At 38.2% G+C, this 13,055-nt stretch overlaps 1 protein-coding gene across 1 annotated transcript in view; it reads right to left on the minus strand.

Annotated features, from left to right (window-relative positions):
- Positions 1-12,728, minus strand: part of WDR70 (WD repeat domain 70) — a 71,401-nt gene extending 58,673 nt beyond the window's left edge. Inside the window, exon 1 of the mRNA XM_008070146.2 lies at positions 12,681-12,728. Within this exon, the coding sequence (XP_008068337.2) occupies positions 12,681-12,728 (48 nt within the window). The remainder of the gene's footprint in view (positions 1-12,680) is intronic.
- Positions 12,729-13,055: the final 327 nt, after the last annotated feature.

The raw sequence follows: 13,055 nt of genomic DNA on the forward strand, positions 1-13,055 counted from the left end.
GCAGCGGCCACTGCACTCCAGTCTGGGTGACAGTGAGACTCCAACTCAAAAAAAAAAAACATTTTACCAGATAATCTATCATAAACTAGTCCTGTGACCCTGTCATTCAAATTTATTCAAACTTACCATGTCTTAAAGTTTATATAATGATTATACTCCCCTCCTGCTCTTTTTTTTTACTTGCCTCTCAGAGTAAGAATTTTCTCTAGTAATATTTCTTAACACTTGCATAGTTAGCTTCAGATAACCATTGTCCATAGGAAGTTGCAGTCAGTTTTCTAACAAGTTGTAGTCACTTCTGTATATTCTTTTGACATGTATATAGTTTGGATTATTTGTCCCCTCCAAACCTCACATTGAAATCTGAAATCCAATATTGGATGTGGGGTTGAGTGGGAAGTGTTTGGGTCATGAAGGTGGATCCCTTATAAATGGCTTGGTGACCTCCCCAAAGCAAGATGTGAATTCCTACTGTATTACTTCACAGGAGATGTTGTTTTAGTTTTAGTTTTTTGGGTTTTTTTTGAGTTGGAGTCTCACTCTGTCGCCCAGACTGGAGTGCAGTGGCTGCTCCCGGCCACCACAGCCTCGACCTGCTGGGCTCCGGTGATCCTTCCGCCTCAGCCTTCCGAGTAGCCGGAATTACAGGTGTGCGCTACCACGCCCGGCTAATTTTTTGATTTATTGTAGAGATGAGGTCTCACCTGCCCAGGCGGGTCACGAACCCGCGGGCTCAGGCAATCCACTCACCTCAGCCTCCCAAAGGCGCAGGATTACAGGCTGAGCCACCGAGCCCAGCTAGGAGATGCTGTTTTTGAAAAAAGTCTGGGACCTCTGTTCTCTCTCTCTCTCTTGTTCACTTTTTTTGCCATGTGATATGCTGGCTCCCCTTGCCTTCTGCCATAAGTAAAAGCTTCCTGAGGGCCTCACCAGAAGCAGTGCTGGTGCCATGCTTCTTGCAGAACTGCAAATCCATGAACCAAATAAATCTCTTTATAATAGTTACCCAGTCTCAGGTATTGCTTTATAGCAATACGAAATAAACTAATACAGACGTTAAGACAATGATACCAGCAGGTAATGTATAAATACATAAATGAGAGAAGAGAATGCTTGGAATACCTCATTCTTAGAAGACACAGAAGGGAAGGATTGTGCTTAAGTTGCTTTTCTTTATACTAGATTAACTGTTTCCCCACATTTTTCATCCTTCCTTTCAAGCAGGTCTGCCTCAGATTGTTTTTTTCCCAGGTTCATCATCTCAACCCCAGTGAGAGTCTTAGAGTACTGTATGATATGTTACATATAACATATCATGATACTTACAAGAGGAATATATCTAATAAATACAGCAAATGAAGCTCTGAACTTCTGAGTACTTTTCAAGAAAACAGTATGTTTCATGGTAAGATGACAAATTTCCAAGTTTCTAACATTTTTTAAAAAGATAATTATGTTCCAGGCCAAGATATTTTTCCCTTCCCTCCTTCTATCCTTTACTTCCTTTTAAAGAAACAATTTAAAGATAAAAGATGGTGAGATTTGACAACAATTTCTGAAAAGTCCATTTATCATCCCTATAATATAACAAGGAGATAATGAAATTTTTAGAATCCACAATTATAATGTCAGTCACATTTACTGAGGACCTATTATATATACAACATGGGTGTATATATAAATGAGAAGACATAGAATTTTCTTGAAATAATTTGCAAGTTGAGAAAGGAGGAAAACATGTATGACCTCATATTTTTTCATAGTACACTGACTGCATGAATTACAAGCCGGGCATTGTGGAGGGCACCAAAATGACTAAGAATGGTCTGTGCCATTAATGAGGGGGCTCACAAATGAGAGAAAGAAAGTATGCATTTATGACCAGGGCTGAACTTCCCAGCAGTGTTCTCCACTTTCAGCCCAGGTTCATTGTTGCAACCACTGGGATTTCAGAAAACAGCTATGACTTAGCATTTATTTTTGAATCTGTGTTTGGCAAAGAGATAACCCAGCCTTCATTCATAACTGGCCTATGTCGCAATTATATGCCTGTTTGGTCATCTCAAACCAGGTGACTGCAATGTGTGACTACCTAGGGCTCTGACTGATGACCAGCTGGAAGCTGCAGCCGCGGGAGAACGTTCAGTCACTGAGATGTGTGAGTCACAGGCAGAATATGACGCCACTGCTCTGGAATCTTCTGGCTCCTCATGTGCTTGCAACTTGAAATTCAAGGTGTTTACTTTATAAAACAAACCCCTTATGGCTAAGGCACAAGTTACCTTCACATTAATCTCTCTTCTTATAAACCCTAGCTGAGATCAGCTGGTATACCAGTTAGGCACTTTAAATTTATGCTTCAGGAAACTGGATGTGAAAAAAATTAAGCCCTACAGAAGACCCATCCTTTGGAATTTCAAGAAGGCATGAAATGAAACATTCTGCCTTTCATGGACTTTGAGACTCTAATTTTTAATCTCGAGGCATCATACAGAAGCATTTAAAGATGGGGACATTATCTGATTAGACTATTTAAATATCTGGTATGTTTTACTGTTATTTTAAGTAAAATATAATTTTTTAAAAATTTATTTATTTATTATAAAGATGTGGGGTACAATTCAGGGTCAGGTATATAAACACTGATCATGCAGATACCCTTGTTGATGAAAAAATATAATTTTTAATTGGGGAAAAAATGAGGTAACTAACACGGAATCTCATATGATATTCTATAGGTCTCCAAATGAGGATATCACCTAAATCACCAAGAGGAATGATATAAAAAGAAAGTCCTTCCAGAAAGACAGCCTAAGAACAAGGTTTCCCAGAGAATGTTTTTTGTAGCATCATCATGTTAGGGGGCTATAGCTAAGTAAGCCTGGGAAACTAGAGTTTATTTGCATACCATGGCCTTGTCTTGAAGATTCACAATATACTTCAGCATATTAAAAGCCAGAGCCTTTTTAGCAGTAGTCCTAGAATAAATCAACTTCTCTAACATTTCCAAAACTTATTTGACTATGAAACCATTTTTTTATGTAGTGCATACTAGCATGGATTGAACTAACATTCTCTAGACCTTAACTAGGTATCTAGAGCAAGGATTGGCAAACTTCTTCTGGAAAGCATCAAATAGTAAATATTTTTGGCTTTGAGAACCATATAGACTGTTGCAAGTATTCACTTCTGATTTTATAACATGAAAGCAATCATAGATAATACATAAACAAATAAATAAGGCTATGTGATGCAATAAAACTTTACTTACAAAAAGAGGAGGCAGACTGAATTTGGCCCACAACTAGCTTACATCTGATTTAGAAAGAACTAAATCCTTAGGAAAGGATCTTTATTTGTCAAACCATTATAAGCTACATTAAAGGCTTCTTTGTGATTCAATAACAATTTTAAGTTGTAACACTAAAAGTGGTGGCAATAATAATAGTAATGATAATACAAACAATAACAGCAGCTATATTTATTGAACAGGTGCAGTAAAACTTGCATTTCCTAATTTCATCATGAAAAGAAGCCTCCTGGGGTATGCTTAATTATCTCAGTTCACAAACAAGAAAACTAAGGCTGAGTGAGATAACTTACTCAAAACATATGACTAGAAATAGAGCAAAAAGCCAAACCCTGATTCTAACTGTAGAATCTGTACTCTTTGGCAAAATGCCTCTTTATACTAAGCTGCTTTATAACATGTCTTCTTCCGGGTGTGTATGGTAGATTATTACAGTAATGGCCTTCAATGAATCACACAAGGAGGGTGGTACAAGGAGAAGGATAGATAACTTGAAATAACTTTTTAGTCCTTCAAATTACATATTACCTTTTTTTACACTATTTAAGATTTTTCAAAAGATTCTATTCCAAATTCAATATAAGGCAGATGCTAGCAGTCTTTTATCCACACAAAGGCAATAAAAATCACAAACCAGTCATTTGTTATCTTCTTCTAGTCCCATTCAATGGGAGCTGGCACATAATAATAGCTAACATTTATTATGCACTTACTATGGGCTAGTACCAACCCAAGTGCACAGTATCTATGAGCCCTTTGGATATTCTCAACAGTCCTATAAAATAAATACTATTGCTATCCCTACTTTCCAGGGAGGGTATGGGATGCTGAAAAGTAAAGTTAGTTGCTCTAAGTCAAGTGGCCATTAAGTAATGAAGCCAGGATTGGAACCCAGGCAGCCTGTTCCCAGGGCCTGCGCTCTTAACCACCTTTACACGAGGTACATACTACTCATGGTTCTTTTGACATCAATCTCCCTTTGCTCCAACCCCCATTTGCAGTCCAAACGGGTCTGGATTCTGTTTGTGCATCACCCCTGTTCTTACTAGCCCAGCCCTCTCCCTCCACCAATTGAATTTGGGTAAGAATTTGAGTATGAAAAGCACAGAAAGTCAAATGGGGATAGTGGGTGAGTGCCACACCAGTTTCTGGAAACAAGTAAAACTATCACCCATTGCTACACCTAATTCCTGGCCACTAGCTAAAGTCAGCCCATAAGCATAGGCTGATAAGCCTTTATTCAAGAAGATCACACCAAGAGTCCCTGGAGTAATTTAAAACTTGGTAAATAGCACATTTACAAATAGGCAATAAGGAAATCCTACTCACTGCAGAGGATCTCCTTAGCTGCCCTTTATATGATATTACCTTTTCTCCTCTATCTTTAACTCTTAAGTTTGGGGTAACGGGGATTGGGGTCTTAGGCTGTCTATATCACATAAGAAACACAAGTGTGAACACAAGTGCAGCTCCCAATTCAGCTCTTTAATTGAAGAGGAACTTGAAAGCCACCACGCCAACACCGGAAGCACAGTGCCGTGGAATGACCTGCCTAGACAGGAGGGAAAGCCCGGCGGTCCCCCCCTTTGAAGTCCAGCTGCCTGAGATTCACTGGCAGCCGACCTTCAAAGAGAGCCGATGCTTCCTTCCCTCAGCCTGGCCGCCAAGCTTCCCGGGCAGCTGGGCAGATTTAGCCACTCTCTGCCCAGCTGTCTGTGAACCCTGGCAACCAGTTCAAGTGAGGGATAGAGAGGTGGTAGGGAAGGGAGGGTGAGGAAGGGCGGGGAGACGGTGGCGGGCCCAGTGGCGCCAGGGAAAAGAGGATGCTGGGTTTCCTTGGAGCCAACCTTACCAAAGTCAGTCAAAAGACCAAGCTTCCAAGGGGAGCACAATCCAACTAGACTACAAAGCAACTTTCCAGAGACCAGGGAGCTTTCAAACACACTTTCCTTCAAAAGGTGAATAAATCTCAAATGTACTCTTCTAAAGATGGTCCAATCTCTACATAGGGATATGGGGAACAAAGAGCCAAGGTCAAGCATCAATAATGTATAGTCTTTTACTGATTTTGCTTTTCCAGTAGAATGAGTTTACACTTCTTAGAGACTTTTGGGGGCTGTTTGCCGACTTTGTTGTGGCAACCCTTCTGTTCCCTTGGCAGCCAATAGCTGTAACAACTTATCTGTTTCTGCGCCTGTGCAGCAGATGCTTGGAGAAGACTCTGACTCATTTAACATAAACATTACCAATGTGCTGTTTTGTTTATCCTCCTGAACGATATGCTTGGAGTAGAGAGTAGTGACCATTATCAGCTGCAGGTGCAAGAGGGAGGCAGAACAGTTCTGTTAGTGACTGCAAATTTTCAAAAGAAGTCTAACCAAGAACAAAATTTTAAACCTGGTAAAGTGGGAGATTATTATTAAAGTGACTAGAATATAGGTGAATGGAAAGGAAGATTTGAAGGGTCATGAGAAGAAAATAGTCAGATTTACATTTTAGATGTTCTCTGGCAGCTAAATGGAGGTGAAGGAGAGGGAGATTAAGAGCCAGGAGAAAAATGATCATAAATTTCATGAATTCTTTTCTCAGTTTAGTACAACAGAAAAGGAATGCATGGATAAGCCAGTAGGATACACTGCAACAATATGAATAAAAGACCAAAATATTCAGATAGATTATCATATTCAGTCACTAGCTACAAACTCATCTTCCTGGCTCTTTAGAGCTCCCTGAAACTATGAAACACCAGCCAGTATTAAATTCAGTGATATTGAAGACATACCATCTAAAACTTATAATCAAAATTTAAAACTATAATACTGAGCCCACAGAGGTAACATTAAATTTATTTGTTAAAATTAACTCATTCTACAAACATTTATGAAGTCCCTACTAGATGCAAAGCACTATGCTAGGTGTGGCAGATGCCAAGATTAGTAAAATGACTCATTCACAAGAAGATCTGTCTGGAAAGGGAGGCAAGCATTAAAGACAAATATCTACAATAAATTGTATAACAAATAATGGCAGTATCTACAAACTATACAGTAAAACCTCTCTCTCTCTCTCTCTCTCTCTCTCATGGTCAACTTGCCACGGTAGTATAATAGTGATAGGGAAGGGAGGGAAGAGAAGTCAGGTAAAGTCTGGTGAGGATGCTTGACCATGGTCTTTAAAGGTTAAACAGGAGATTGCTAGGGACACAAGGAAATGTTACTCCACCAGAGGACACAGGAGATAAAAAACTCAGAAGTGTGAAACAGCATATTAATTTTGGAACTACAGGTGGGACTCAATAACAGACCAGTAGTAGACAAGACTGGAAAGCCAGAGGTCAAATCATTAGTGGCCTTATATCCGCTTCTGTGGAGTTTGAATTTTTACCTTTTAGGCAAGGTTGGTTCTCTGAAGGATTTTGAAGAACAGAGACACAATATAATCATATTCGTATTTTAAAAGATCACCCTGCAGTGATGAGAAAGCTAAACTGGAAAAGGAAAGACTGAGGGTAGAGAGATGAGTCAAAAAACATCCATGGTGGTCCTGGGGAGGGCTTGAAGCTGGATGATGGAGGAGCATGTAAGACAGCAATTTAAGTTGTAGAAAATGACTTCTGTATGGGCAGTTCCAGCTAATCTGTGAAGTGGATGCAGCAAACATAGTCTACTCTGGGTAGAAACCTGGCAATGAAAGAAGGAAGAGCTGGAGAAGGCTTTTGTTAAGTAAAATAAATAAAAGCAGAAACTTGAGCATATTTTCTAGGGGCCAATAAGGATGAAAAGGATAAAAACACAGGAAAGGGAGTAACTGACAGAATTAAGTCTCAGAGGAAGCAGGAAGAACGTGATCAAGCACACAGGTGGAAGGATTAGTGGGGAACTACAAAAGACCTCCTCCTTGGAGACTGCACAGAAGGAGGCTGAGAGACCAAGGCAGAATGAACACAGAGACACATTTAGACATACGAGGACAGAAAGTCCATCAGAAGTCCAGTCTACTGTCCCTAATTTCCCTTGTAAAGGAGAGGAGATAATTGAGTAGGAAGTAGGGGGTATAAGGTGAACCAGAGAAGAACTGGAAAAGTTTGAAAACACTGGATTAGATGAATGATAGAGCTAACTACAAGGAAAAAGGAAGGGATTGCCAAGGCCAGGAGGGCCCAGAAGAAACTGTAAAACACAAATGTGGAATTGCACCATTTTGAGTTTTTCAACTCAAGCTTAAGAGCCAGAGCAGACTCAAAGAACTCATAGTACTGGGTTTGCAGGGTAGAAAAGAGAAAGCAAAGCATAGTCTAAAATCTTGGTAAAATATATGCTGCAGAAATCAAATGATCTTTTTGCCTTTTCTCCAAGGACCATGTCCCAGAGTAAACTAGTTTAAATTCGCATTTTTGCTTCAAAAGTCAAAAAAAGTGGTCAGTATAATACAACTCTAACTTGGTGGTTCTATTACAAAACCAAAACAATTTTCCCTTTTTAAATGTTCAATTTACTTATTTCAAAAAAAGCAGGAATTCTATTTTACTTACCTAATAAATTACTGTGAAACAAATGTTTATTGGTTACCTTCTAGGGCCCTGGCATTGTGCTATGCTTGTGGGAATGGATGTAAAACACAATCCCTGCCCTCAAAAAGATTACACTCTAATGCATATTCTCAGTGTTTTAATAACTTCTTCCCCTGTTAAAATGTCTTAGATTTGATAATGATCCTAGTGATGTGATCTTTTCAACTAAAACCACAAAAACAAACATTGACCAAACAGTAACTGTCAGAGAAAATATGAAAATAAAATTGTATTTTCATTTGTTAACTCCCAACTATACTCAGAATCATTTATTTTTTAATTTGAAGAAGAGAGATGATGAAAGAAATGAATGGGAATTTATAACAATGTGCAGGCATCCAAAAAATTAGTTATTTCTAATAAATGAAAAGATCTGATAATACCCCTTATTTCTACATTGCAACAATAGGTGACAGAGGGAAGAGACTGCCTTAAGGTAACATGACAAAATAAACTGTTTTAATTCGAAGTAAAGAAGATGCAACTCACTTATTAGTAAGTCATTAAATATAAACACAGGGATGTACTGAAACTATTTTAATTAAGGTAGTCCAGGTTATTTCCTCCATCAGGCAGATAAGTATGCTTGGGGATGGACGCAAATCAGTCGTTATTTAGGGAAACAAAGTTGAGTTCTTAAAAAAAAAATCTTTTGAGTACGTAATATTTACCTTTATCTTGGAAAATGTTTATATGTAAACCTGTGGTACCTCCACAAGCTCCAAATATTCTCTTAAATTCTCCTGCTCACCTGAGTTTTAATGGAAAAAACACTGAAGCTTTACTATTTACCAATATGTTACAGGGCATTTGTTCCTAGGACCCTTCACACCATCCCTTGGTAGCAGGCACAGGTAATAAGCTTCAGCCCAGGGCCATGGGCCATATACTATTTTGACATATGGCAAAAACTACCTACCACTGACAGAGAGAAACCCTCCTTCCTATTCCGTACCCCAGCACAGACAAAGGATAGGACTCCCTCTTACCCAAGGCCCCATACAGACACAAAGCAGAGTTCAGCTGCCATGAAGGCTAGGGGCACCTGTGTTCTAGATCCACACTTTCAATATGGTAGCCACTTGCCACGTATAGCTGTTGAGATCATTAAAAATGGCTACTGTGATTAAGGAATTAAATTTTAATTTATTTACATTTAAATACAGTCGTCTCTCAGTATCCATGGGACTGGCTGCAGGGCCCCCTGTGAATAACAAAATCTGAGGTTGCTCAAGTCCCATATAAAATGGCATAGTATTTGCATATAACCTATGCACATCTTTTTACAAAACAAAAACCACAGCTGGCAAATGGTTGTGGAGAAGAAAGTTGCTAGCCTATCATTCTTGTCAAAAAATCTGGATTTTCAACCACTTGTGTGTTCCTATATTAGTCATAACCTCATTCATTCTCTAAACTTTTGGAGCACCTAAGCACTTTTAAAGTTGGGGCTAGAGAGATGGTAATTATTGAGAGGAACTCATAGTACAATGTAGAAGAGCACTAAGGGCTTTCATATAGGCAGATTGAGAGGATAACCAGGCAAAGAAAGAGGAAAAGCATATTCAAGGCAGAGAAAACATTTTCTAAGGCAAGGAGTGGAAAAGGTCACAGCACAATTTAGAAATGACAAGCAATTGTTTGGTAGCCTAATATTCATGCTGTCCCTTCTCATCATTATCTAGAACTGGGTTGTTGGCTCTACTTGAATTTCCACTAGAAAAGTATTTTTTGTGAATACCTAAGTCGTACTTAACTAGCATCTACAGCTGACTTTTGAACAAGGTTTGAATTGGAAGGTCTATTTATATGTAGATTTTCATCTGCCTCTGCCACCCCTCAGACATCAAGGCCAAACACTCTTCTTCCTCCACCTCCTCCTTAACCTACTCAGCGTGAAGATGATGATAAAGACCTTTATGATGATCTACTTCACTTAAAATAAATATATTTTCTCTTTCTCATGATTTTCTTAACATTTTCTTTCTTCTATATTACTTTATTCTAAGAATGCCATACATAATACATATAACATACAAAATATGTGTTAATCTGGTTTTTTGTTTTTTCCTCAGTAAGGCTTCTGGTCAACAGTAAGTTACTAGTAGTTAAGTTCTGGGGAGTAAAAAAAATTATAATGTGGATTTTCTATTGCACAAGGGTCAGCATCCATAACTTCCACGTTGTTCAAGGGTCAATTAAATATTATTTTGTGGAAAAATGAGAGCCTATGTACCAAAAGATTTTCCATTTTCATTATAAAATAGAGATAGTGTGGGAGCATTAACATATAATGACATCAATCAATTTTCATGATTTTAGAAACTCTTACCCATGTTTAATGAAAAAAAAATGACTCACCTATCATTTCTGGACATGATTTTTAGTACTAATTCCTTTTTTAAAAGTTATCACTTAGGTATAAGCACATTCCTTATGTAAAAGCAGTAAGGAATATATGTTACATGATTAAAATATGTATGCCATGATATTTATTAAGACAGAAGGTGCCAGAGTTACATGATTAAAGTGTGTATGCCATGGTATTTGTTAAGACAGAGGGTGTACAGTGAAAGAAAATAAAATGTTATTCATTCAAATTTGATTTTTTTTTTTTTTTAAAGGAGTGTCCTGCCTGCTGTGTTGCCCGGGCTGGTCTCAAACTCCTGAGCTCAAGCAATCCTCCCACCTCAGTCTCCCGTGCAGCTTGGACAAAAGGCATGCATCACCACAATCAGCTTTTAAAATTTGGATATTTGGATTTTAGGCAGAGGTGAGAGGATTACCTGAATCCAGGGGTTTGAGACCTCATCTCTACAATAAATCAAAAAATTAGCTGGGTGTGGTAGTATGCGCCTGTGGTTCCACCTACTTGGAAGGCTGAGAAGGAAGGATCATCTGAGCCCCATAGGTGGAGGTCACTATGGCTGTGAGGGTGCCACTGTACTCTAGCCTGGGTGACAGAGTGAGATTTCTACTAAAAAAAAAAAAAAAAAAGAATTTGAAAATGCTTTCATTTTAGTTGAAGACAGACCAGACAGATGCCACTGCTTCATGCCAACCCTAAATTGATTCCTCAATTCATATCGTCAAGCAATTACTGAGTTTCTGCTATAAATGAGGCACTGCACTAAACTCTCTGTAGTCTCTTGAGGAGTAAGATCACTACATAAGTCCCTGGTCCTCAGATCTCCAATCTTACAGTAGAGACAAAACACAAACAACTATAAATAACAAAGAATGAAATCACTGCTATATTCACAAGACAAAATAATCACCATAAAACATTATTTATTAAGCACTTATGTGTCAGGTCCAGGCTAAATCTATTACTTATTTTATTTTATCTTCATAAAACCCCATTTACAAATGATGAAATAAATTATATAGCTAATTAGTTAGAGTTAGTATATAAATCTTTACAGTCTGGTTCTGGAGTCTGACCTCTTACCTATACCTGATACTAAATGTTTCTGATAAACAAGAAAAGGACAATTATTTCTCTCTTGGTGGACTGCTTCAAGTTCCACAGAGAGATACTATTGAAGGTGGTCTTGAAGGAAGAGCAGTTTTCCATGACCAGAGAAGGTGAAGAGGAGCTATTGAGTCTGAGGCAACTCTTAGTCAAAAGTACGTAGGTGGGAAAGCATATTGCATGTTTTGAAAACATACACAGACTTGTTTGGTTAGAATATAGAACCGTAGAAGAGAAGACTACTAGAGTCAGATTATTCAGGGTTTTAACAACAGGATACAACCTGCACAATCCTACCACATGGCCTGCTGCAATGGCACAGACCAAGAGATTTGAACTCCAATATATATCTTAACCTCAAGACAACATCAGCTGAAGGGTTCTCAGCCTCTCTCACTATCCAGACAAATTTAGTACCAGACTCTCCAAATCAGTACAAATGAAGTGGAAGCAGGATCTATCCAGAGATTAAAAAGTTCTCTCTACTCTTTTGAAGCTCATAATAAGCAGCCAGTTAACTCCTTTAACACTTTATCCCTTTAAAATTAAAGCACATTCTGTTGATTGATGTTCTGAAAGGAGATTTTGTTAAAGGAAGTGTTGCTGTTTCAAGGCAGGATTTTTTAAAAACAGTGGGTGAATGGGCAACAGAGAGAGCTATAAAGAGCAGTTTCTTTTCCACCTCAAAACAAGGAGCAGAGCATATGAAGAAGACTACATAAAGGAGCAAACATCTGCATGGTTTTGCCTTTAAATGTCTGTCTTCTCTTCATACCCACTGCCCTAAGAGCTCAAGATCGCACAGGGCTTTAATTATCTACCATTCACATAATTCCCAGATTTCAATCTAACTCTATGTCCTTGCTCTCAAACAAGGACATGTTTTATGTTAATAAACTGACCATCTCCACTTAGATGTACTATCATCTCCAATCAACATCACTAAACTAAACTCATACATTTTTATTTCCAAAACTGCTCCCAGTCTTGACTTCCTTTTTCATTTAATCTAGAACACTTTTCTCAGTCACTAAGCACTATCTTAGTCTCTTACTAAGTAGTCCTTGACACCATGTTTTCACATCCAATACTTTCTTTCAATGACCAGTAAAACATTCTACAACTCCCTGAGCTACCAATAAATGTTGATAATAATATAATAATAACATTCGGAATATGTATAAGCTTCACAGTTTACAAAGCACTTTTATGTGTATATTATATTTCGTGCTTACGAGAACCCAGTGAGACAAGCAGGGAGCACTTTTGTATCACATCTATTGTGGAAATGCAAAAACCATAAGAGATGAGAAAGGTTAACTGACCTGCTCAAATTCACAAGTCCCACTTCCCATGACACTCTCCTCCTTCATTCCAATTGTTATACGAACTCAAGGTAAGGAAGGAGCAATCTCCTTGTTTCCATCTCATCCATGTTGTGTGCCCCCACCAAATCAATCTTCTTAAAACTTTTTGTTGAACATGTTACTTCCAAGTATACAGACTGTTAGGAAAATAAATATGCAAATATACAAACCAGACACAGTAATATTCATGTTCCTCCATGGTCTAGTAATAACCTAGATTCCTGGTCTTAAATTCTACTCTCCCAGTGAAAATCCTTTGTACAAGATACATTTGAATGGTCACTATCTCTTGGAAAGACTTCCATCTTCCACTTAATACCTTTGCCTAAGCTA

The sequence above is a fragment of the Carlito syrichta genome, unplaced genomic scaffold, assembly GCF_000164805.1.
Source record: "Carlito syrichta isolate Samal-C Ts95f unplaced genomic scaffold, Tarsius_syrichta-2.0.1 Scaffold313120, whole genome shotgun sequence".
In the NCBI taxonomy this organism is placed as follows: Eukaryota; Metazoa; Chordata; class Mammalia; order Primates; family Tarsiidae; genus Carlito; species Carlito syrichta.